Here is a 25,346-nt window from a genome sequence, read left to right as displayed (position 1 = left end):
AGGTGGCGGGCACCTGTAGTCCCAGCTACTCGGGAGGCTGAGGCAGGAGAATGGCGTGAACCCGGGAGGTGGAGCTTGCAGTGAGCCGAGATCCGGCCACTGCACTCCAGCCCGGGCGACAGAGCGAAACTCCATCTCAAAAAAAAAAAAAAAAGGCCGGGCGCGGTGGCTCAAGCCTGTAATCCCAGCACTTTGGGAGGCCGAGACGGGCGGATCACGAGGTCAGGAGATCGAGACCATCCTGGCTAACACGGTGAAACCCCGTCTCTACTAAAAATACAAAAACTAGCTGGGCGAGGTGGCGGGCGCCTGTAGTCCCAACTACTCGGGAGGCTGAGGCAGGAGAATGGCGTAAACCCGGGAGGCGGAGCTTGCAGTGAGCTGAGATCTGGCCACTGCACTCCAGTCCAGGCGACAGAGCGAGACTCCGCCTCAAAAAAAAAAAACACACAAAAAAACAACCAGCTCTGGAGGGAACGAGGGAACTCACAGAGCGAGAACTCACTCATTACTGTGGGGAGGGCACCAAGACCTTCATGAGGGTTTCGCTTCCAGACACCTCCCACCAGGCCTACCTCCAACACTGGCGGTCATTTCAACATGAGATTTGGGGGGGAAAAATATCCACACCAAATCAATACCCATAAGAAGCCAGAGGCTGGGCACAGTGGCTCATGCCTGTAATCTCAACACTTTGGGAGGCTGAGGCAGGTGGATCACTTGAGGCCAGGAGTTTGAGACCAGCCTGACCAACATGGTGAAAGCAACTCGTCTCTATAAATATGTACAAAAATTAGCCAGACATGGTGGCGCCCACCTGTAATCCCAGCTACTTGGGTGGTGGAGACACAAAAATCGCTTGACCCCAGGAGGCAGAGGTTGAAGTTAGCTGAGATTGTGCCAGTGCACTCCAGCATGGGTGACAGAGCAAGACTCTGTCTCAAAAATAAAAAATAAAAAAAGAAGAAGGCCGGGCGCGGTGGCTTACAGTGGCTCACACCTGTAATCCCAGCACTTTGGGAGGCCGAGGCTGGTGGATCACCTCAGGTCAGGAGTTCAAGGCCAGCCTGGCCAATGTGGTGAAACCCGGTCTCTACAAAAATACAAAAATTAGCCAGGCGTGGTGGGAGTGCCTGTAATCCCAGCTACTCAGGAGGCTGAGGTGGGAGAATTGCTTGAACCTGGGAAGCAGAGGTTGCAGTGAGCTGAGATTGTGCCATTGCACTCCAGCCCAGGCGACAGAGCAAGACTCCATCTCAAAACAAACAAACGAAAGCCAGAGAGCTAGCTGGCTCTCTTCCTGCCATATGAGGATGCAAGAAGTTGGTGGTCTGCAGCTTGCAAGAGGTCCCTACCTAGAACCCAACCTGCTGGCACCATGATCACTGACTTCCAATCTCCAGACCTATGAGAAATGAATGTTTAACCAGATTATGGTATTTTTTTTTTTTTTTTTTTTTTTTTTTTTTTTGAGACGGAGTCTCGCTCTGTCGCCCGGGTTGGAGTGCAGTGGCCGGATCTCAGCTCACTGCAAGCTCCGCCTCCTGGGTTTACGCCATTCTCCTGCCTCAGCCTCCCGAGTAGCTGGGACTACAGGCGCCCGCCACCTCGCCCGGCTAGTTTTTTGTATTTTTTTAGTAGAGACGGGGTTTCACAGTGTTAGCCAGGATGGTCTTGATCTCCTGACCTCGTGATCCGCCCGTCTCGGCCTCCCAAAGTGCTGGGATTACAGGCTTGAGCCACCGCGCCCGGCCGGTATTTTTTTTAAATAGCAGCCTGAGCCAACTAAGATAGTTGGGTTTTGCAGCAATAACAAATGTCCCTCAAATCTTACTGACTTACACGATCACAGGTTTCTTTTTTGTTCATGGCACACATCCAGGCCACTAGGCTTTGCTTTTCATTTTGTTTAAGAGATGTAGTCCTGGCCGGGCGCAGTGGCTCACGCCTGTAATCTCAGCACTTTGGGAGGCCGAGGCAGGCGGATCACGAGGTCAGGAGATTGAAACTATCCTGGCTACCATGGTGAAACCCCGTCTCTACTAAAAAAAATACAAAAAAATTATCCGGGCGTGGTGGTGGGTGCCTGTAGTCCCAGCTACTCGGGAGGCTGAGGCAGGAGAATGGCGTGAACCTGGGAGGTGGAACTTGCAGTAAGCCAAGATCGTGCCACTGCACTCTAGCCTGGGTGACAGAGCGAGACTCCACTCCGTCTCAAAAAAAAAAAAAAAAAAAAAAAAACCCAGAACAGGCCGGGCGCGGTGGCTCAAGCCTGTAATCCCAGCACTTTGGGAGGCCGAGGCGGGCGGATCACGAGGTCAGGAGATCGAGACCATCCTGGCTAACACGGTGAAACCCCGTCTCTACTAAAAAAATACAAAAAACTAGCCGGGCGAGGTGGCGGGCGCCTGTAGTCTCAGCTACTCGGGAGGCTGAGGCAGGAGAATGGCGTAAACCCGGGAGGCGGAGTTTGCAGTGAGCTGAGATCTGGCCACTGCACTCCAGCCTGGGTGACAGAGCGAGACTCCTTCTCAAAAAAAAAAAAAAAAAAAAAAAAAAAAAAAAAAAAACCCAGAACAAAACAAACAAAGAAAAGAGAGACGTAGTCTTGCTCTTGTTCTGTCACCCAGTCTAGAGTGCAGTGGTGTGATCATAGCTCATGGCAGCCTCAATCTCCTGGGCTCAAGCGCTCCTCCTGCCTCAGCCTCCCGAGTAACTGGAACTGCAGGTGCATACCACCATAGCTGGCTAAATTCTAAGTTTTTTGTAGAGAGGGGTTCCCATTATGTTGTCCAGTCTGGTCTTGAACCCCTGGGCTTAAGCAATCCTCTTGCTTTGGTCTCCAGAAGTGCTGCGATTAAAGGTGGGGTTTCATCATGTTGGCCAGGCTGATGTCGAACTCCTGACCTCAGGTGATCCACCGCCTCACTCTCCCAAAGTGTTGGAATTACTGGCGTGAGGCACCGTTCCCCATCAGGGGCCTTTTTTTTTTTTTAAATCAGTATCTAACACGAACACTTTTCTGCTTTGGAAGTAAAACCATCCAGGCTGTTAGACACAGACACCCCTCTCTTGGCTTCCTTCAAATTACTGAAAACAAGTCTCTCCACTCCCACACTCAACCAACCAACCAAAGACTGGCCAGCTCATGCTGTAGTCCCAGAACTTTGGGAGGCCAAGGTGGGAGGATTGCTTGAGCCCAGGAGGTCTTGCTGCAGCAAGCTGTGATTGCACCACTGTGCTCCAGCCTGGGTTACAGAGTGAGAGCCTGTCCTCCCAAAAAATAAAAAGATTTTTTGAAAAAGTACTTGTCTGATGTACTCGTAAAAAATAAAAGAAGGTCCTTGGTTAATGGCCCTGCCCCTCACTCCAAGGCTGTATTTGCTGTGCTCACTGTCTGGGGTCTAGTCCTGCTGCCTCCAGCTAACTCCTCCTTTACCTGGCTAACTCCTTTGTCTCTTTATTAATGCCACAAACATTTATTGAGCACCTACTGCATGCCAGATCTTGTTCTGGGAGCTGGGAATACAGCAGTAAACAAGATGGACGAGGCCCCATGCTTGAGGAGCTCACAGCTTGACATTCCATCTCAAAGTGGTTAAGCCCCAGGATGCTGGAGCCTGACAGGTTGAGTTTGAATCCCAGCTCTGCCACTTAACTAGCTGTGGGCGAATGTTTAGTGCCTAGCACTGTAATAAATGTAAACTCTCAGCCTGGCGCAGTGGCTCACCCATATAATCCCAGTAGTTTGGGAGGGTGAGGTGTGTGGGTCACTTGAGGCCAGTGGATCACTTGAGGCCAGGAGTTGGAGACCAGCCTGGCCAACATAGTGAAACCCCATCTCTACTGGAAATACTAACATTAGCTGGGTGTGGTGGCGGGCAGGGTGAGGCAGGAGAATCTCTTGAATCCAGAAGACTGAGGTTGCAGTGAGCTGAGATCACGCCACTGCACTCCAGCCTGGGCCACAGAGTGAGACTGTCTCCGAGGTGCTCGCCATCATTCTGCAGATGTCAGTTGTCCCCTTTTCTAGAAAGCTGTCTCTGATTGCCGCAGGCTGACTGAACTTATTCCGTGAAGGGGGCCAGCCCGTTCACACCTGTGGATATTTCTCATCAGGTGGGACGAGAGACTGAGAAAATAAGTAAGACACAGAGACAAAGTATAGAGAAAGAAAAGTGGGCCCAGGGGATTGGCGCACTCAGCATACGAGGACCCGAGCAGGCACTGGTCTCTGAGTTCCCTCAGTATTTTTTGATCATTATCTCTATCATCTTGGAGATGGGGATGTAGCAGGACAACAGGGTAACAGTGGGGAGAGGGTCAGCAGGAAAACATGTGAACAAAGGTCTCTGTATCATAAGTAAGTTTTTTTTTTTTTCTTTTTTGAGACGGAGTCTCACTTTGTCGCCCAGGCTGGAGTGCAGTGGCCAGATCTCAGCTCACTGCAAGCTCCGCCTCTCAGGTTTACGCCATCCTCCTGCCTCAGCCTCCCGAGTAGCTGGGACTACAGGCGCCCTCCACCTCACCCGGCTAGTTTTTTGTATTTTTTAGTAGAGACGGGGTTTCACCAGGTTAGCCAGGATGGTCTCAATCTCCTGACCTCGTGATCTACCTGTCTTGGCCTCCCAAAGTGCTGGGATTACAGGCTTGAGCCACCGCCCCCGGCCAATCATAAATAAGTTTAAGGAAAGGTGCCGTGCTTTGATGTGCACTATACAAACATCTGGGTGCATTAAAGAGCAGTTTTGCCGCTAGCATGTCTCACCTCCAGGCCTAAGGCATTTTTCTCCTATTTCAGTAAATAGAACATACGATTGGGTTTTACACCAAGACATTCTATTCCCAGGGACTAGCAGGAGACAGATGCCTTCCTCTTATCTCAACTGCAAAGAGGACTTCCTTGTTTACTAATCCTCCTCAGCACAGACCCTTTACTGGTGGTGTCGGGCGGGCTGGGGGGGCTGGGGGGACGGTCAGGTCTTTCCCTTCCCATGAGGCCATATCTCAGGCTATCACTTGGGGAGAAACCTTGGACAATACCTGGCTTTCCTAGGCAGAGGTCCCTGAGATTAGAGATTAGAGAATGGTGATGACTTTTACCAAGCATACTGCCTTCAAGCACTTTTTTAACAAAGCACATCCAGCACAGCCCTAAATCCATTAAACCTTGAGTCAACACAGCACATGTCTGTGCAAGCACAGGGTTGGGGCGAGGGTTACAGATTAACAGCATCTCAAGGCAGAAGAATTTCTCTTTTTTTTTTTTTTTTTTGAGACAGAGTCTCGCCCTGTCGCCCAGGCTGGAGTGCAGTGGCGGGATCTCGGCTCACTGCAAGCTCCGCCTCCTGGGTTTAGGCCATTCTCCTGCCTCAGCCTCCCGAGTAGCTGGGACTACAGGCGCCCACCATCTCGCCCGGCTAGTTTTTTGTATTTTTTAGTAGAGACGGGGTTTCACCGTGTAGACCAGGATGGTCTCGATCTCCTGACCTCGTGATCCACCCGTCTGGGCCTCCCAAAGTGCTGGGATTACAGGCTTGAGCCACCGCGCCCGGCCAAGAATTTCTCTTAGTACAGAACAAAATGGAGTCTCTTATGTCTACTTCTTTCTACATAGACACAGTAACAGTCTGATCTCTCTTTCTTTTCCCCACATTCTGGAATCTCACAGCTCCTGGGCTCCCTCATCCCGGCCCTGAACACTGGGCTTTGGCTCTTTGGTAATGGGTATGTGTCCCCCACTGGACAGGGAACCTGGTGAGGGCAGGGACCAGAGCTTTCCTGATCCCTGCTCTGTCCCCAAATTCACCCCACAGAGAAGTGTGCATGCAGCAGGCACTCAGTACCTATATGCTGAACACCTGAGTGCCACGGACAGCTGCGGAGGCATTGGGGCAATCTGTTTCTCAGCCTGGGGTCGGGGGTTAAGGGGGCGGGAATTACTCAGCGAGTTCCGGAGGTCGCACGCCCTTGGAGAGCGGTGGAACTCGGGGGCCAGGTGGAACTCGGTGTAACAGAGCCCCTGTGGTCGCGCCCCGTCTCAGAATCCGGTGCGGGAGACGCTCTCCCCGCCCGAAGAGGGAAGGCGGGCGGGACTCCCCAACTTGCCCGGGTCCCCCTGGGCTTGCCCGGGTCCCCCTGGGCTCCATGAATAACCAGGCGCGGACCCCAGCCCCCTCCTCGGCGCGGACCTCAACCTCAGTCCGGGCTTCCACCCTCACCCCGACACCGACTCCACTCCGGACTCCGACTCCAGTCCGGACTCGGACCCCCATCCGGACCCAGACTCCAGTCCTGACTCCGTCTCCGGCCCGGCCTCCCGCTCTGGTCCAGACTCCCGCTCCAGCCCACATCCCCACTCAGGTCCCGACTCCCGCTCTGGTCCGGATACCCCGTCTGGTTCCGCCTCCTGCTCGGGCCTGGATCCCTACTCCGGTTCCTGCTCCTGCTCCCGTCCGGAACCCAACTCCGGTCCCGACTCCGGCTGGGACCCTGACTCCTCCAGTCCGGGTCCCAGCCCCAGCCCCAGCGCCAGCCCAGGTCCTGGCGGGGATTCGGACCGCGCTCCCCGCCTTGGACTCCTACCCGGCCCCGGCCCTACCTTTGGACCCGCCCCCGGAACCTGCTCCGGAGCCGCCTTTGTCGCCCGAGGAGGACCCTGAGCCGGCGCCGAGCCTGAAGCTCATCCCGTCGGTCTCCAGCGAGGCCGGGCCCGCCCTGGGGCCCCTTCCCGCTCACACTCCTCTGGCCGCGAACTCATCCGGGCCCACCCTGGACTTCACCTTCAGGGCAGACCCGTTGGCCACCGGGCTGGCAGATCCCCACATTCCCAGCTCTGTTCCCGCGCCCATCCTGGGGACCATCCCGTCGGCCCTCTCCTTACAGAATTCGACGGAAAACTTCGTCTCCACCAGCGAGAACTTCGCGCTGGACAAGAGGGTCCTGATTCGAGTGACCTACTGGTGAGGACCTCACACACGCCTCTCCCAACCCCCGGGGACAGGGCCGGCGGTGGGGGCTGGGTCTCCGGGGACGTGGAGGTCAGGGTTGGGGTAAGGCGAGGGGAGGGATTCAGGTAGAGCCCCAGAGTCCCAGTTCCCAGATTGGAAACTCGCTCTTGTCTCTCACTCTCTTTGGGGCGGGAGAACTTCAGGTTCAAATCCCTGCTTTGGATCTGAGCTTCATTCATTCATCCCTGCGGGCCAACTGCCAGGCCTGTGCTGGGGATGGGGTGCTGAGCAGAGAGACCTGCTTTGCTCCCCAGCAAAACCGACACAAAGACATCGCACATGATGGGGGCTCTGGCTTCCCTTCCCAGCCTCTCTCCTGCCCTGGAAGCCTCTCTGGCCCCTTGTCTCTTTCTCTCACTTTCTCCACTTCTGCCCAGGCAGTCTCTCCCACTCTCTGTCTCCCCACCTCACTCTCTCTCTGTTTTGTTTTTGTTTTTGTTTCAGACAGGGTCTTGCTTTATTGCCCAGGCTGGAGTGCAATTTTGCACTCACAGCTCACTGCAGCCTCGACCTCTAGGGCTCAAGCGATCCTCCCACCTCACCCTCCTGAGTAGCTGGGACTACAGGTGTGCACCACCATGCCTGCCTTTTTTTTTTTTTTTTTTTTTAGCAGAGTTTCACTCTTGTTGCCCAGGCTGGAGTGCAATGGCGCGATCTCCGCTCACTGCAACCTCTGCCTCCCGAGCTCAAACAATTCTCCTGCCTCACCCTCCGGAATAACTGGGACCACAGGCATGTGCCACCACGCCCGGCTAATTTTGTATTTTTTTTTAGTAGAGACGGGGTTTCACCATGTTGGACAGGCTAGTCTCTATCTCCTGACCTTGTGATCCACCTGCCTTGGTCTCCCAAAGTGCTGGGATTACAGGCGTGAGCCACTGCGCCTGGCCCCTAATTTTTTAATTTTTTGTAGAGACGGGGTCGGGGATGGGATGCGGGGGCAGTATCACTATGTTGCCCAGGCTGTTCTTGAACTCCTAGATTCAAGCAGTCCTCCTGCCTCAGGCTCCCAAAGAGCTGGGATTACAGGTGTGAGCCGCCGTGCCCAGCCTGTGTCTTTCCTTTCCCAGAGTGTTGTGTGTTTCTCCTTCTCCCTATCTCGGTTCCCTCATCTCTGGCCTCTTCCTTTCTCTCCATCTTCTCTTTTCTGTCTCTTTCTCTGACTCAATGGATTCATGGATTTATGTATTCATTCATTCATTTGACAACTACTTCTTCAGCACCCACCATGTTCCAGGCCCTATTGGCATCAGGGACACAGCAGTGAACAAGACAGAGATCCCTGTCCTTGTGGCTCCCACAGGCTGGTGTGGAGGGGCAAGCAATAAACAATAATATGACCCCTGGAAAATGATCTCATATGTGAGGAGGTGATACATACTGTGAACAAAAGGCATTTTGGGGGGTTGCAGTTTTAGCTGGGGTGGTCAGGAAGGCCTCACTGAGAAGGGGATATATGAGAGAAGCCCTGAAGGAAAGAGAAAAGGAGTTGTGTGGATGCCGTGGGGAGAGCATTCGGCTGAGGGAACTTCCAGTGCAAAGGCCCTGAAGCAGGGCATACCTGGGGTGTTGAAAGATGAGCTAGGGGCCAGGCCTGTAATCCCGGCACTTTAGGAGACCGAAGCTGGTAGATCACTTGAGGCCAGGAGTTCGAGACCAGCCTGGGCAACATGGTGAAACCCCATCTCTACAAAAAATTCAAAAATTAGCTGGGTGTGATGGTGCATGTCTGTAATCCCAGCTACTTGGGAAGCTGAGGTGGGAGAATCGCTGGAACCCACGAGGTGGAAGGTTGCAGTGAGTCGAGATCACACCACTGCTCTCTAGCCTGGGCGACACAGCAAGACTCTGTCTCAAAAAAAAAAAAAAATACTGGGCACGGTGGCTCACGCCTGTAATCCCAGCACTTTGGGAGGCCCAGGCAGGTGGATCATGAGGTCAGGAGATCGAAACCATCCTGGCCAACATGGTAAAACCCTGTCTCTATTAAAATACAAAAAAATTAGCCAGGCGTGGTAGGGGTCACCCGTAGTCCCAGCTACTTGGGAGGCAGAGGCAGAAGAATGGCGTGAATCCAGGAGGCAGAGGTTGCAGTGAGCCGAGATCATGCCACTGCACTTCAGCCTGACAACAGAGTGAGACTCCGTCTCAAAAAAAAAAAAAAAAAAAAAAAGAGAGAGAAAGAAAGATGAGCTAGGGGCTTCTGTGGCTGGCACAGGGTGAATGAGCTGGGGAGAAGATGGGGACAGAGGGGTGAGAAGGCAGATCCTGTGGTGGCTTGCAGGCCATGGGACGGACTGGTTTTTCTCCTGCGTGAGATGGTGCTGCTTCAGGGTTCTGAACAGGGGAGGAAAATGATCTAACTCAGGTGTTCATAGGATCCCCTGAGCTGGGGAAGATACTGATGCGGTGTCTTCCCTGGTCTCTCTCTAACTTTCTCCTCCTGCTCTTGACCTCCAGTGGCCTCTGAAGCTATAGCCTTCGGGTGAGTCGTTTTGGCTTTGGAGGTAGGGGGAGCCTGAGGCAGGAAGACTGGGAGGAGTCCCTGTTTCCCCTCCCCTGCGACTGCATGACCCCATCTCCTGCCCTCAGTACATTCTACTGAAAAACAGCCTGGAGCAGCAATTTCCAAATCACCTACTCTTTGTAAGTGTGTGGGGGTCCTGGGGGAGACGGGAGTGGTCAGGGATCTGAGATCCCCAAAGGACTTGGAGGGGAGATCTTAGCCTCCCCTACCCCCGCCATCTCCTCCCAGGAGGAGGACAGAGCTGCCCAGGCTACAGGGGAGTTTGAGGTGTTTGTGAACGGGAGACTGGTCCATTCCAAGAAGGTGATTCTGAGTAAGGGACTGGGACAGGGAGGCGGGGTGGTGCTGAGGTCCTGGGGGTGGGAGACCTGTGTGCTTTCTCCCCTCTGTGCCCAGAGGGGTGATGGCTTTGTGAACGAGTCCGGGCTGCAGAAAATTGTGAGCGTTATCTATGAGGAGATCAAGAAAAGGTAGCCGGCAAGGGGTGGAGCTGGAGGTGAGCAGGGAGCTCCCAAGGCTGTGGTGGGAGGGATGGGGGCTGGGTAGGAGGATGGGGCGGGGCTGTGCCTCACTCCTGATCCTAGCTCAGCCAGTCTTCACTGTTAGAATCATGACAAGTCACCTACACCCTTTTCTGAGCCTCAGTTTCCTCATCTGTAAGACCCTGGGGTAGGACTGTGTTCAGTGAGTTTGAAAAATAGCAAGGAGGCAGGGCGCAGTCCTAGCACTTTGGGTGGCTGAAATGGCAGATCACTTGAGCCCAGGAGTTCGAGACCAGCCAGGGCAACATAACGAGACTCTGTCTCTACAATCAATCAATCAATCAATCAATAAGTAAATTAGCTAGGCACAGTGGCTCACGCCTATAATTCCAGCACATTGAAAGCCTGAGGTGGGTGGATTGCTTGAGCCCAGGAGTTAGAGGCTGCAATGAGCTCTGACTGGGCCACACTCTAGCTTGGATGACAGAGCAAGACCCTGTCTCTACAAGAAAAAAAAAAGGGGGACGGGCACGGTGGCTCAAGCCTGTGATCCCAGCACTTTGGGAGGCTGAGGTGGGCGGATCACGAGGTCAGGAGATCGAAACCATCCTGGTTAACACAGTGAAACCCTGTCTCTACTAAAAATACAAAAAATTAGCCAGGCGTGGTGGTGGGCGCCTGTAGTCCCAGCTACTAAGGAGGCTGAGGCCAGAGAATGGAGTGAACCTGGGAGGCGGAGCTTGCAGGGATCCAAGATCGCACCACTGCACTCCAGCCTGGGGTCAGAGCGAGACTCCGTCTCAAAAAAAAAAAACAAAAAAATAAAAAGAAGGAAAAGAAAACATAGTGAGGAAACTAGAATGAGCATTGTAGTTCATGGAAAACAGTAGGACAGTGCCTGAGGCATGGTAAACCCTATATAAACACTTATTTTTATGGAGCTGTCATTGTTATTGTTATTTTAATTTTTTTTCTCTCTTCTCTCCCATCTCAGGAGTCTCAGCCGGATGATGAGAAGGGCTGAAATGTTGCCAAGTCAGGTCCTTTTCTGATGGTGGTTGGGGCTGGGGTGAGCTCAGGGAGGGGGAAGAGGAGAATACATGCAGAGTCTGCCCCCCTGTGTCTGGTCTGACTGTGTCTGCTGTCGCCACACTCACCTCTGAGGTCTGTGGAAGTCACCTGCTGCACTGCTCCCAGCATCTCCGATATTCTAGCCCCAGGGGTGGGAGGGAGGAGGAGTTTGGAAGGCTAGTCCTGTGGCTCCAGTCCTCTAGCCTCCACTCCTCTTGCTGCTGAGGCCAGTTTGTTTCTTTGGTGGCTTCGTCATTTCTCATGCCCTGGTTCCAGATATATTTTGAAAACCTTCCATCTTATTGGCATTTACTGGGGTTGTGAGGGAAACAGGGATGGCAGTCAGTCTCAAACCCTTGACACTCCAAACTCGATTATGCTCCACGGTCCACTTTCTAAACCTGTAAGATCTATGTTCCAGCCTGGGCAACATAGTGAGACCCCAACTCTGTAAAAAAATAAAAAATTAGCCAGGTGTGGTGGTGTGTCCCTGTGGTGGTCCCAGCTATTTGGGAGGCTGAGGCAGGAGGATGGCTTGAGCCCAGGAGGCTGCAGTGAGCCATGATGATGCCACTGTATTGCAGCCTGGGAAACAGAATGAGACCCTGTTTCAAAAAAAAAAAAAGGAAAAAACCCATAGGTTTTAGAATGACAGTGTTGTAGGGAGTGTCTCTGTGAGCGGGGGCTGGGGGGAGGCATTTTCACATTCACTGGACATTATGGGCTCTCTACTCTGCACCTGGCATGGTGGGGTCAGTGGTCACATGCCAGGAGGTCAAGGGCACAGACAGGAGGGACTCAGACTTTACCACATAGTTGCTGTGTGACCACCAACAAGGGATTCCACCTCTCTGAGCCTCAGTTTCCTCCTCCATAAAATGGATGTCATAGCACTATTTAACTCGTGGAATTTTTTGATAATTACATACTAAATTATGCTTGGGAAGGGATTAGCAGAAGGCTTATCACAGAATTAGTAGGTTTCAGTTAGTAGTTGATTTCGGTTAGGAGTGCTTTTGCCTGCAAGTAACAGCAGACTTGACTGCCAATGTCTCATACAGTAGAAAACACAAATTCTGTTTTGTTTCTTTGTTTTTTGAGATGGAGTCTGGCTCTGTCACCCAGGCTAGAGTGCAATAGCGTAATCTTGGCTTACTGCAACCTCTGCCTCCTGGGTTCAAGCGATTCTCCTGCCTCAGCTTCCCGAATAGCTGGGATTACAGCATAAACCACCACACCCAGCTAATTTTTTTTTTTGAGACAGAGTATCGCTCTGCCCCCAGGCTGGAGTGCAGTGGCCGGATCTCAGCTCACTGCAAGCTCCGCCTCCTGGGTTCACGCCATTCTCCTGCCTCAGCCTCCCAGTAGCTGGGACTACAGGCGCCCGCCACCTCGCCCAGCTAATTTTTTTGTATTTTTAGTAGAGACGGGGTTTCACCGTGTTAGCCAGGATGGTTTCGATCTCCTGACCTCGTGATCCGCCCGTCTCGGCCTCCCAAAGTGCTGGGATTACAGGCTTGAGCCACTGCGCCCGGCCTAATTTTTGTATTTTTAGTAGAGATGGGGTTTTGCCATGTTGGACAGGCTGGTCTCAAACGCCTGACCTCAAGTGATCCACCCACCTCAGCCTCCCAAAGTGCTGGGATTACAGGCATGAGCCACCTCGCCCCACCTGATTTTTTCAACACCTCACAGGATAATATGCTGGCCCTGTACAATGATATGCTGGTGTGAGCAGGAAATAATTTATCATGTCTGTCAAGACAGACTGCTGGAGGTTAGGGGAAAGTCCCAGAACATATATGGGGTTTGTCTCAGTGAAATCTGTATGTGTCAAGTAGTATAAAACATGAGAGGATATTTCCTATGTGAAAGATACTTTCCACCCCCTACAGTTAGGGAATTGCTTTCTTTTGTTTTGTTTTGAGACAGAGTCTCTCTCTGTCGCCCAGGCTGGAGTGTAGTGGCACAATCTCGGTTCACTGCAGCCTTGCACTCCTGGGCTCAAGTGATGCTCCCACGTCAGCCTCCCAAGTAGCTGGGGTTACGGGCACGTGCAACCATGCCAGGCTAATGATTTTGTTTTTTGAGACAGAGTCTCACTCTGTCCCCCAGGCTGGAGTGCAGTGGCGTGATCTCAGATCACTGCAACCTCTGCCTCCCGAGTTCAAGCCATTCTCCTGCCTCAGCCTCCTCCTGAGTAGCTGGGACTACAGGCACGCACCACCATGCCCAGCTATTTTTGTATTCTTAATAGAGAAGGGGTTTCACCATGTTGGTCAGGCTGGTCTCGAACTCCTGACCTCGTGATCCGCCTGCCTCGGCCTTCCAAAGTGCTGGAGTTTCAGGCGTGAGCCACTGTGCCCAGCAGGCTAATGATTTTTGTATTTTTAGTAGAGACAGGGGTCTCCTCCTGTTGCCCAGGCTGGTCTTGAACTCCTGGGCTCAAGCAATTCACCTGCCTTGGCCTTCCAAAGTGCTGGGATTACAGACGTGAGGCACCACGCCTGGCCAGGGATTTGCTCTAATCACACTTTTATGAACTTGGTGATACCATCCTGGTTCAGAACGCCTAACATACCTGATAAAATAGTTTTATTTTTTATTTTTTTGAGACAGAGTCTCTCCCTGTCACCCAGGCTGGAGTGCAATGGCATGATCTCAGCTTACTGCAACCTCCGCCTCCCGGGTTCAAGTGATTCTCCTGCCTCAGCCTCCTGAGTAGCTGGGATTATAGGTGTGTGCCACCACACTGGGCTAATTTTTTGTATCTTTAGTAGAGACAGGGTTTCACCATGTTGGCCAGGCTGGTCTCCAACTCCTGACCTCGTGATCCACCCACCTTGGCCTCCCAAAGTGCTGGGATTACAGGCATGAGCCACCGTGCCTGGCCTAAAATATTTTAAAAGTATTTTTAATGCAAAATTGAGCTGGTGGGAAGGTAAGGGAACTCCTGGACTCCAGAAATCTTATAGAAATATAAATCTAGAAGTGTTTGGTGTTGGAGTTGGTACTTGCTATGAGGAGATCTGCTAATTTTGATGACGAGAACCTGCATGACTCAAAATGTGAAGGGAAAAGACAGAACCCAAGGCCCAAGCAGGATGAGATGCCAGAGTGGAGACCACGTGGATGCTGGGAACCCCAGGAGGCAGTACCCTCCAGTGGGTAGGATGGGAAAAAATGCCCCTCACAGAGGTAGGCGGTTGGGTTGATTAGCAATCTCCACCTTGTTAGTGAGCAAATGATTGAAAGAAAGCCTTCTGGGCTGGGCGCGGTGGCTCAAGCCTGTAATCCCAGCACTTTGGGAGGCCGAGGTGGGTGGATCACGAGGTCGGGAGATCAAGACCATCCTGGCTAACATGGTGAAACCCCATCTCTACTAAAAATACAAAAAAATTAGCCAGGCGTGGTGGTGGGCGCCTGTAGTCCCAGCTACTAAGGAGGCTGAGGCAGGAGAGTGGCGTGAACCCGGGAGGCGGAGCTTGCAGTGAGCCGAGATCGCCCCACTGCACTCCAGCCTGGGCGACAGAGCGAGACTCCGCCTCAAAAAAAAAAAAAAAAAAAAAAAAAAGAAAGCCTTCTGTTAATAAGCCTGCGCTCACACAAATTTGGGAGCTAAATTCCCGCCATCTGACAAGTCCAAAATTTCATCTAAATTAATGTCTAGTTAGGAATGTTCCCAAGTACATGTTAACATTAAACAGAAGTCAACTAAGAAGATGCTGAACCATTTCCCAAGTAGTTCCCAAAGATAACGTTTTGAGGAACACGAGTTAGGCATGAAAAGGAGCGGGGCATGGTGGCTCACACCTGTAATCTCAGCACTTAGAGAGGCAGAGGCAGGAGGATGGCTTGAGGCCAGGAGTTCAAGACTGGCCTGGGCAACATAGGGAGACCCTGTCTCTACAAAAAATACAAAACTTAGCCCAGCATGGTGGCATGCGCCTGTAGTCCCGGCTACTCAGGAAGCTGAGGCTGGAGGATTGCTTGAGCCCAGGAGGTCGAGGCTGCAGTGAGCCGTGATTGTGCCACTGCACTCCAGCCTGGGCGATAGATTGAGACCCTGTCTCAAAAAAGGAAAAAAAAAAATTGTTGTTAACATAAAAGTCATTAAAGTAAAAAACAATATTAGATATTGTCGTATAGTAGAGAATTCGGTTGGCCTTTGTGTCCAGTTGCTGGGAGGGGCTCTTTAAATCCTTGGCATTTCCCAAGTGATAGGGGTGTCACTTAGTGTCACCCACCATTAACATGGTGGGCCCTTTGGACCATACTTGATAGGTTTTTTTTTTTTTGAGGTGGAGTCTCACTCTGTTGCCCAGGCTGGGGTGCAATGGTGTGATCTCGGCTCACTGCAACCTCCGCCTCCTGGGTTCAAGCGATTCTCTTTCCTCAGCCTCCCGAGTAGCTGGGTCTACAGGTGCACACCGCACGCCCAGCTAATTTTTTTTTTTTTTTTGTATTTTGGTACAAACAGTTTCACCGTGTTGCTCAGGCTGGTCTCGAACTCCTGACCTCAGGCAATCCGCCTGCCTTGGCCTCCCAAAGTGCTAAAATTACAGGCGTGAGCCACCGTGCCTGGCCCATACTTGATAGTTTAGACTCAAAAGGTGACTAACGGTTCACTTCTTGTTTATAGTAATTAGGTGAATCAGAATGGTGGCTGTCAGTGACAGAAGGGCCACCATGAGATTATGAGAAAACTGCACTTTGAGCCATGTGGTATCAGCTTGACAGTCTGGGAGGGGAAGGAAGCTGGAGATTGAGTTCAGTTCCATGACCAATGATCCAGTCAATCACGTCTGCATGATAAAACCCTAATAGGCTGGGTGCGGTGGCTCATGCCTGTAATCCCAGCACGTTGGGAGGCCGAGGCGGGTGGATCACGAGGTCAGGAGATCGAGACCATCCTGGCTAACACGGTGAAACCTCGTCTCTACTAAAAATACAAAAAATTAGCTGGGTGTGGTGGTGGGCGCCTGTAGTCCCAGCTACTTGGGAGGCTGAGGCAGGAGAATGGCTTGAACCTGGGAGGCGGAGCTTGCAGTGAGCGGAGATCGTGCCACTGCACTCCAGCCTGGGCGACAGGGCAAGACTCCGTCTCAGAATAAATAAAAATAAAACCCCAATAAAATACTTTGTGCACGGTTGCCCGGGTAGTTTTTCCAGCTAGGAATACTCTGCATATCACCACAAATCCATGAGCCAGAAAACTGGTGTGTTCTGCCTCCACACGGAGAGGACATGGACACTGCATTGGGACCCTCCCAGACCTCTCGCCATGTGTGTCTTTCTTGGCTAATCCTGATTTTTATCTTTTTTTTTTTTTTGGCTATAGTAAAACTATAAAATCATAGCACTTTCCCCAGTTCTGTGAGTCACTCTAGTGAATTATTGACCCTGAGGAGGAGTGGGAACCCTCTCAATTTGTAGACAGTTGGTCAGGAGTAAGGAGGTCTGGGAATCTCAGAGCTTGTGGCTGGTGTCTGGAGTGAGGACAGCCTTGTGGAAGACTGAGTCCTTAAACCTGCGGAGACTGATGTTAACTCCGGGTAGTTAGTGTCAGAATTGCATCATAGACATAAAGTAGTAACTACAGAATAATAAATGTTTTAATTGGGCAGGAGGGCGATATGATTCAAAACTGTATGTACCTATTAACAGCTTCAAAATACATTAAGCAGCCGGGCGCGGTGGCTCACGCCTGTAATACCAGCACTTTGGGAGGCCGAGGTGAGTGGATCACGATGTCAGGAGTTCGAGACATGCCTGACCAACATGGTGAAACCCTGTCTCTTACTAAAAATATGAAAATTAGCCAGGCCTGGTGGCACACACCTGTAATCCCAGCTACTCAGGAGGCTGAGACAGGAGAAACACTTGAACCCAGGAGGCGGAGGTTGCAGGAGCCAAGATCCCGCCATTGCACTTGAGCCTGGGCAACAGAGTGAGATTCCGTCTCAAAAACAAAACAAAACAAAAACAAAATACATTAAGCAAAAGCTGAGAGAACTATAGTTCACGTTATAATGCTAAATTGACAAATATATCTTAATTGGAGACAGGTGAAACTGACAAAAAGATGAAGGGGTGGCCTGCCCCTCCACACTTGTGGGTGTTTCTTGTTACGTGGAACGAGAGACTTGAGAAAAGGAATAAGACACAGAGACAAAGTATAGAGAAAGAAAAGCGGGGCCCAGGGGACCAGCGCTCAGCTTACAGAGGACCCACGCCGGCACCGGCCTCTGAGTTCCCTTAGTATTTATTTATAATTATCTTTACCATCAAAAAGATAAGGGAGTGGCTGGACAATAGGATCATTGTAGGGAGGAAATCAGCAGTAAGACATATGAACAAAAATCCTTGTAACATGAATAAGTTTAAAGGAAAATGCTGTGCCTTGATATGCATATGGGAACATCTCCATAAGCCTTTTAGCAGTATTGCTCCAGCAAGCCCCATCTTATTCCTAAAGGCGGTTTTCTCCTTGCTCAGTAAACAAAGCACACAATGGGTTTTACCCGGAGATGTTCCATTGCCCAGGGACGGGCAGGATTTTTAACCAGCAAGCTGCCTTCAGGTACTTGTTTAACAAAGACACATCCTGCACAGCCCAAAATCCATTAAACCTTGAGTCACCACAGCCCATATTTCTTGCAAGGACAAAGTTGGGGTTAGGGTCACAGATTAACAGCATTTCAAATACAGAACTAAATGGAGTCTCTTAGGTCTACTTCCTTCTATATAGACACAGTAACAGGCTGATCTCTCTTTCTTTTCCCCACAAAAATTCAGGAGGTAGAAGAGTATGTAGAACATAAACCACAAGCCTGATCTAATGAACAAATGTATATAATTGTACCCAACAATTGGAGAATACCCTTCTGCACAAATGAAATGTTTACAAAATGTGACAAGGTGTTGTGCCATAAAGCCTCCATAAATTTTAAATTATCTGCATCATTCAAACCACATTCTCTGACCACTGTGTACTTAAGTCAGAAATCAGTAACAAAAGAAACATAAAAACCTGAACACCTTTAGGAATTAAGAAACACACTTCTGGCCGGGCGTGGTGGCTCAAGCCTGTAATCCCAGCACTTTGGGAGGCCAAGATGGGCGGATCACGAGGTCAGGAGATCGAGACCATCCTGGCTAACACGGTGAAACCCCGTCTCTACTAAAAGTACAAAAAACTAGCCGGGCGAGGTGGCGGCGCCTGTAGTCCCAGCTACTCGGGAGGCTGAGGCAGGAGAATGGCATGAGCCTGGGAGGCGGAGCTTGCAGTGAGCTGAGATCCGGCCACTGCACTCCAGCCTGGGTGACAGAGCGAGACTCCGTCTCAAAAAAAAAAAAAAAAAAAAAAAGAAACACTTCTTAATAACTCAGTGGTTGAAACAAAGATAATAACAATTGGGACTGATTTTTAGCTAAATAATAAAAATATGTACATAAACTTACAGGTTTCAACTAAAATGGTACTCAGGAGGAATTTTATTACCTGCCTTAAATGGTTGTAACAGAAAAGATGGGTGAAACTTGATTAACTGAAAATCCAGCTTAAGTTAAATATTTAAAAAGGCAGCCAGGGCCGGGCATGGTGGCTCATGCCTATAATCCCAGCACTTTGGGAGGTCGAAGTGGGTGGATCACCCGAGGTCAGGAGTTTGAGACCCGCCTGACCAACATGATGAAACCCCATCTCTACTAAAAATACAAAAATTAGCCGGATGTGGTGGTGGGCGCCCGCTACTCGGGAGGCTGAGGTAGGAGAATTGCCTGAACCTGGGAGGCGGAGGTTGCAGTGAGCTGGGACGTTGCCACTGCACTCCAGCCTGGGTGACAAAGCAAGACTCTGTCTAAAGAGTGATACTCTGTCTAAAAAAAAAAAAAAAAAAAAAAAAAAAAAAAAAAGGCAGCCAGGCCTGGTGGTTCATGCTTGTAATCCTAGCACTTTGGGAGGCTGAGATGGGGGGATCACTTGAGGCCAGGAGTTCAAGACCAGCCTGGTCAAGGTAGCAAGACCTCATCTCTCTCAACAATACAAAATTAAATGTTTTTTTTAAAGGCACTGCAGCCTAAGCAACAGAGTGAGACCTTGTCTCAAAACAAAACACAAAAACAAACAAACATAAAAAGGGATCCAAATAAACTGAAAAAAAAAAAAGGGCAGGTAATGACAAAGGCACAAATTAAGAAAACAAAAATAATAAGTTTAAACAGTTAAAATTTCTTTAAAACTGAGAAATCTCTCCTGAGGTTGAAATTTTAAAACAGAGAAAGCAATATATAAACAAATACTATTTGGAAAAGAGTTCCTCTTCTTTCTGCTAGGGAAGCCAGTGTGTATTTTCCTTGGGGCTGATCTCCTCAGGGAAGGAGACTCAGGCCACAGACACCACTGTCGGTGGAAGGACAGCCCCACTGACTTCTGGCTGTTTCATACCAGCATTGTAGAAAAAGCGCAGTGAGGATCAAGCCTACTTTATAGAGAAAACTCTGGGGAAATTTTACATAGGCTACAAATTCCAGACATTGTACAATATTCTTTGTTTAGTAACTTCCTTCTGCCACCAACAGGTGGGGAGACAGGCACATATTCAGAAAAGAGGCAAAATAAGCCAGAAAGTGCTACATCATCCAGGCTGGAGTGCAATGGTACAATCTTGGCTCACTGCAACTTCCGCCTCCTGGGTTCCAGCGATTCTCCTGCCTCAGCCTCTCGAGTAACTAGGATTACAGGTGCATGCCACCATGCCTGGCTAATTTTTGTATTTTTAGTAAAGGCGGGGTTTCACCATGTTGGCCAGGATGGTCTCGAACTCCTGACCTCAGGTTATCTGCCTGCCTCGGCCTCCCAAAGTGTTGCGATTACAGGCGTGAGCCACTGGAACTGGCCTTTTTTTTTTTTGAGACAGTCTTGCTCTGTTGCCCAGACTGGAGTGCAGTGGTGGGATCTTGGCTCACTGCAAACTCCACCTCCCAGGTTCAAGCAATTCTCCTGCCTCAGCCTCCTGAGTAGCAGGGATTACAGGAGTGCCCCACCACATCCAGGTAATTTTTGTATTTTTAGTAGAGATGGGGCCTAGACCATCTTGGCCAGGCTGGTCTTGGATTCCTGACCTCAAGCGATTCACCTGCCTCGGCCTCCCAAAGTGCTGGGATTACAGGCATAAGCCATGGTATCTGGCCCAGAAATGCTGTATTCTAAGTCAGTAGAGAAATGCTAATACTCGGGTCAGTACCCTACAAACTCTATGGATTTTATCTCACAAGAAAAAGAAAATTATCAATGAACTAGTCTCCCAAAAAGCATTAGCCCTGAATGGTTTTCAGAATAAAAATCTGTGAAACATTAAAAACCAGGTAATTCCAATGTCAGCTTTTTTCAGAGCAGGGAAAAAATAAAATACTTCCGTACTCTTCATATGAAATGATATCTATGAAATACAGTTGATCCAAATACTGCAAAGGTTGATAAACTAGAAACTAATTTCACTTATGAATTCTAATAAAAAAATCTTAAATAAAAATTTTATTTTATTCCATAAAATACAATGGAATTCAGTATCACACTAAGGAATGTATCATGTCTAAGTGAGGGGCATTTCAAATGCAAGGACCATTACTACAAAACCTATGAACATAATTTAACATATTAATATATCATGGGAGAAAAGAGATCCATAAACGCGGATCTGACCTTTAACAAAATTCTCTATCAGCCGGGCGCAGTGGCTTATGCCTGTAATCCCAGCACTTTGGAAAGCTGAGGCGGGTGAATCGCCTGAGGTCAGGAGTTCCAGAACAGCCTGGCCAATGTGGTAAAGCCCCATCTCTACTAAAAATACAGAAATTAGCCGAGTGTGGTGGTGTGCACCTGTAATTCCAGCTACTCGGGAGGCCGAGGCAGGGGAATCGCTTGAACCTGGGAGGCAGAGGTTGCAGTGAGCCAAGATGGTGCCACTGTACTCCAGCCTGGGTGACAAAGCGAGACTGTCGTAAAAAAAAAAAAAAGAATGAGGTAAATCTATTGTTCTTTGTAGATGATATGATTGTATACCAAAGAAAAGCTAGTGCAAATAATAAGAGAATAGAGTAAGTTTAATAGAGCACCAAAAAAAAAAACAAAAAAAACAAACCAGCATTCAAATTTACACACCACAAAACCTCAGTCACAATAGCCATAAACAACGAACAAAACCAAACAAACCTTGGAATTTTTTTTTTTTTTTTTTTGAGACGGAGTCTTGCTCTGTTGCCCAGGCTGGAGTGCAGTGGGGAGATCTCAGCTCACTGCAAGCTCCGCCTCCCGGGTTCATACCATTCTCCTGCCTCAGCCTCCCGAGTAGCTGGGACTACAGGCGCCCGCCACCACATCTGGCTAATTTTTGTATATTTAGTAGAGATGAGTTTCACCATATTGGCCAGGATGGTCTCAATCTCTTGACCTTGTGATCCGCCCGCCTCGGGCTCCCAAGGTGCTGGGATTACAGGCGTGAGCTACACCCCGCCCCATGACTCTCTAAGTCTGGAAACCACAAAAGAAATAAACTGAATATACACAGCTACATTAAACATTTTTCTGCATGGCAAAAGGATCACAGCAGTCTGAACTGCTGTAAACTATATCCCATGTCATCACAAAGGGCTAATTTCTTTAGTGACTGACACATAACTTATTAAAAAATAAGAATATGGACAGGTAGTTCACTGAGAAGTGAAAACAAATGGCTCTTAAGCATTTGAAAACATGCATCCTCACTCATAATTAGAGAGATTCAAATTAAAACTACAGTAAGAAACCATCTTTTACTGTCAGATGCTTCCAAAACTGTCAGATTGGCCAGGCTGTGGAGAAAGAGGCACAACTAGCCCTGGCTGAATGGAAGGTAAACTGGTCAAGCACTCTGGTGACACATTAAAAATACCAAAGTGGGGCCGGGTGCGTTGGCTCATGCCTGTAATCTTAGCATTTTGGGAGGCTGAGGCGGGCAGATCATGAGGTCAGGAGTTCGAGACCAGCCTGGTCAACATGGTGAAACCCTGTCTCTAAAAAAATACAAAAATTAGCTGGGCGCAGGGGTGCACCTGTAGTCTCAGATACTCGGAGGCTGAGGCAGGAGAATCACTTGAACCCAGGAAGTAGAGGTTGCAGTGAGCCAAGATGGTGCCACTGCACTCCATTTTGGGCGACAGAGTGAGACTCTCAGAAAGAAAAAATAAAAACAAAAAAACAAGGTGGCTGGGCGCGGTGGGTCACGCCTTTAATCCCAACACTTTGGGAGGCTGAGGCGGGCAGATCACGAGGTCAGGAGATCAAGACCATCCTGGCTAACACGGTGAAACCCTGTCTTTATTAAAAATACAAAAAGTTTGCCGGGCGCGGTGGCTCAAGCCTGTAATCCCAGCACTTTGGGAGGTCGAGACGGGCGGATCACAAGGTCAGGAGATCGAGACCATCCTGGCTAACACGGTGAAACCCCGTCTCTACTAAAAATACAAAAAAACTAGCCGGGCGAGGTGGCGGGCGCCTGTAGTCCCAGCTACTCCGGAGGCTGAGGCAGGAGAATGGCGTAAACCCGGGAGGCGGAGCTTGCAGTGAGCTGAGATCCGGCCACTGCACTCCAGTCCGGGTGACAGAGCGAGACTCCGCCTCAAAAAAAAAAAAAAAAAAAAAAAAATACAAAAAGTTAGCCGGGTGTGGTGGCATGTGCCTGTAGTCCCAGGTACTCCAGAGGCTGAGGCAGGAGAATCACTTGGACCCGGGAGGCAGAGATTGCAGTAAGCCGAGATTGCACCACTGCACTCCAGCCTGGATGACAGAGACTCCATCTTGGGAAAAACAAACAAAAAAAAAGTGTACTATGGAAAATGAGTAAACATGTATAAATGCATAGAAATGCATAGAAAATGTTATAGAAATGCATAGAAATGCATGCAAACATGTATAAATGCATAGAAATGCATAGAAATGCATAGAAAATGTTAAAACATTCTGCAAACAACCCAGATGTCCAAAAGTTCATTATACTAAGACACGGCCTTACATTGTAGCTGTAAAAAAAAAAAAAAAAGCCCAGTGGAGTAGCTCATGCCCAGCACTTAGCACTTTGGGAACCTGAGGCAGGAGGAACAGTTGAAGCTAGGAGTTGGAGACAAGCCTAGACAACATAATGAGGCCCCATCTCTATTTCTATATATAAAAAAAAGAAGAAAAAAAAACCCTGATATGTAAATCTCTCCATATATAACTGAAAAAACTCAAGATGCTGATAGAGGTATATAATATGCTACCTTGATTTTATATTTTTAAAAATTTATACCACGTGATGCAAATGAACTGCCTTGATTTTAAAAGGGAAAATGCACAATATTTAGATTGATGTTTATTTGCATATGCATTAGAAAACTTGAAAGGCATACAGTGAAAAAGCGAAAAACAAGCAAAACCAAGAAAACAACAGCAACAACGAAACCCCAAGCCACAAGCAATGACACCTGCATGGAATAGTTCTGAGTTTGACAGACAGCAACAAGAGAGATTTCTCACAGCATCTTTTGATACTTTTTTTCTTTTTTTTTGAGACGGAGTCCCACTCTGTTGACTAGGCTGGAGTGCAGTGGCGTGATCTCGGTTCACTGCAACCTCTGCCTCCCAGGTTCAAGCGATTCTCCCGTCTCAGCCTCCCAAGTAGCTGGGACTACAGGTGCGTGACACCACGCCTGGCTAATTTTTTATTTTTAGTAGAGATGAGTTTCACCATATTGGCCAGGCTGGTCTTGAATTCCTGACCTCAGGTGATTCACCAGCCTTGGCCTCCCAAAGTGCTGGGATTACAGGCGTGAGCCACTGCGCCCGGCCATACTTTTTTTGTTGTTGTTGAGTCTTGTGAATAGAATACATATTCTAGAATAAAAAGCTTAAAATTAAAAACAAGTTTATTCCACACCTACCCAATTTCACATAGACTTGAAAACATGGATCATATAATAAATACGTGGGTTTTTCTACTGAATATTTACCGTTCATCTAAAGTACCTCAGAAAACACAAATATGAATCTTACACTAGGATTTGTTGACATGACCACAAATTGTGAAATTTCAAAGTCCTCTCAACAGCCTTCCAGTGCTAGTAACTCAGGTACACCTGGATTCTGACAACTCTTTGTTTCCTTTCATCACTTTGGTTCATTTCTATGGGTTCTATGATTGGCATTTTTTTTTTTTTTTCTCAGATCTTTGCAAAACCATCCTTTATGGTGAAAGTCTTGAAGGATTCTCCACAAATGCAGGAAAATGCATTGCTAACAAAGTGCTAAGTCAGAAGTATCTTGGGACCTGTTTGAACACAAGATTCGGCCGGGCGCGGTGGCTCAAGCCTCTAAAGTAATCCCAGCACTTTGGAAGGCCGAAGCGGGAGGATCGCTCGGGTCCAAGCGTTCGGGACCAGCCTAGGGATGCGAGACTCCCTTCTCTATTTAAATAATACTAACAAAGAAGAAAGAAAACAAAATTCAACAGTCTTGTCTGTTTCCATTTCGCAGTGTGCTTCCTCCTTCAATTGCACATTGCCGTATTCCCTTCCAGTTTGCATTCCCTCTAACGACAGAGTTAACTAAACTGGCACAACCTGCCTGTTCTTTTGATCCGAATAGGGTCACTTGGCTATTCCTTGCCACCAGTCCCATCATCACAGCCGACTCAGTCGGCCAGAGGACTGAGGGCCTCGGAGGCAGTCAGCGCTACAGTAAACGCGACAGCAGCGAAGTCCATCTGCGGTGGATCCGCGTCAAAGGCTGCTTCCCTCGCCTTGCAGCCTTCCACGAACAGCCTGCGGCGTTCCTCGAAATCCCGTAGTAATCTGACCGGAATCAAGGAGCTACTATCCAGATACTCGCGGAACAAGAGCTGCTGGTTAATTTCTAAGAAAGCGAGCTGCTGATGGGGGTCTGGCGCGGACGCCAGGCCCGGGACGCTGCTGGGGATGGGCCCGGGCACAGGGCTCGGCACTCGCGCCATGGACCGCGCAGCTTCGGCCACTGGGCCTTCCCGGGACTCCTGCACCCGAACTCCGCCGCCGACTGCTCCCTGCAGTACGTCGCTGACGCCACTCCCTGTGCCCACCTGTGGGACACTGCTGTCTCTGGGGAGCTCAGACATCTCCAACAGTCCAGTCGACTCCGCCATAGTCCGAGCGTTTCTACGGAGACGGAAATAACGGTACTGCGCTGCTGTATGAAGGATGTGC

General features: G+C 49.5%; 2 protein-coding genes across 3 annotated transcripts; one reads left to right on the top strand and one right to left on the bottom strand.

Annotated features, from left to right (window-relative positions):
• Window positions 1–6,062: 6,062 nt before the first annotated feature.
• On the top strand, window positions 6,063–11,129 carry SELENOV (selenoprotein V). Of its 2 annotated transcripts, none has more exons than XM_030913496.1 (5): window positions 6,063–6,962; window positions 9,471–9,495; window positions 9,603–9,656; window positions 9,934–10,033; window positions 11,014–11,129. In XM_030913496.1, the coding sequence occupies exons 1-4, from the start codon at window positions 6,148–6,150 to the stop codon at window positions 10,009–10,011; spliced, it is 972 nt and encodes a 323-aa protein (XP_030769356.1). In that variant the 5' UTR covers window positions 6,063–6,147; the 3' UTR covers window positions 10,012–10,033; window positions 11,014–11,129. The 2 variants fall into 2 exon arrangements, with proteins under 2 accessions (XP_030769356.1, XP_010379201.2); XM_010380899.2 differs by lacking the exon at window positions 11,014–11,129 and adding an exon at window positions 9,766–9,840 and having other exon boundaries at window positions 9,934–10,011.
• Window positions 11,130–24,017: 12,888 nt separating this feature from the next.
• EID2B (EP300 interacting inhibitor of differentiation 2B) lies at window positions 24,018–25,344 on the bottom strand. Its single transcript, XM_010380898.2, has one exon. The coding sequence runs from the start codon at window positions 25,283–25,285 to the stop codon at window positions 24,800–24,802; it is 486 nt and encodes a 161-aa protein (XP_010379200.1). The 5' UTR covers window positions 25,286–25,344; the 3' UTR covers window positions 24,018–24,799.
• Between the last annotated feature and the right edge of the window lie 2 nt (window positions 25,345–25,346).

Source organism: Rhinopithecus roxellana, chromosome 12 (genome assembly GCF_007565055.1).
Source record: "Rhinopithecus roxellana isolate Shanxi Qingling chromosome 12, ASM756505v1, whole genome shotgun sequence".
In the NCBI taxonomy this organism is placed as follows: Eukaryota; Metazoa; Chordata; class Mammalia; order Primates; family Cercopithecidae; genus Rhinopithecus; species Rhinopithecus roxellana.
The sequence above is the reverse complement of the archived record's forward strand: the minus strand, read 5'-3'. Positions and strand labels throughout refer to the sequence as shown.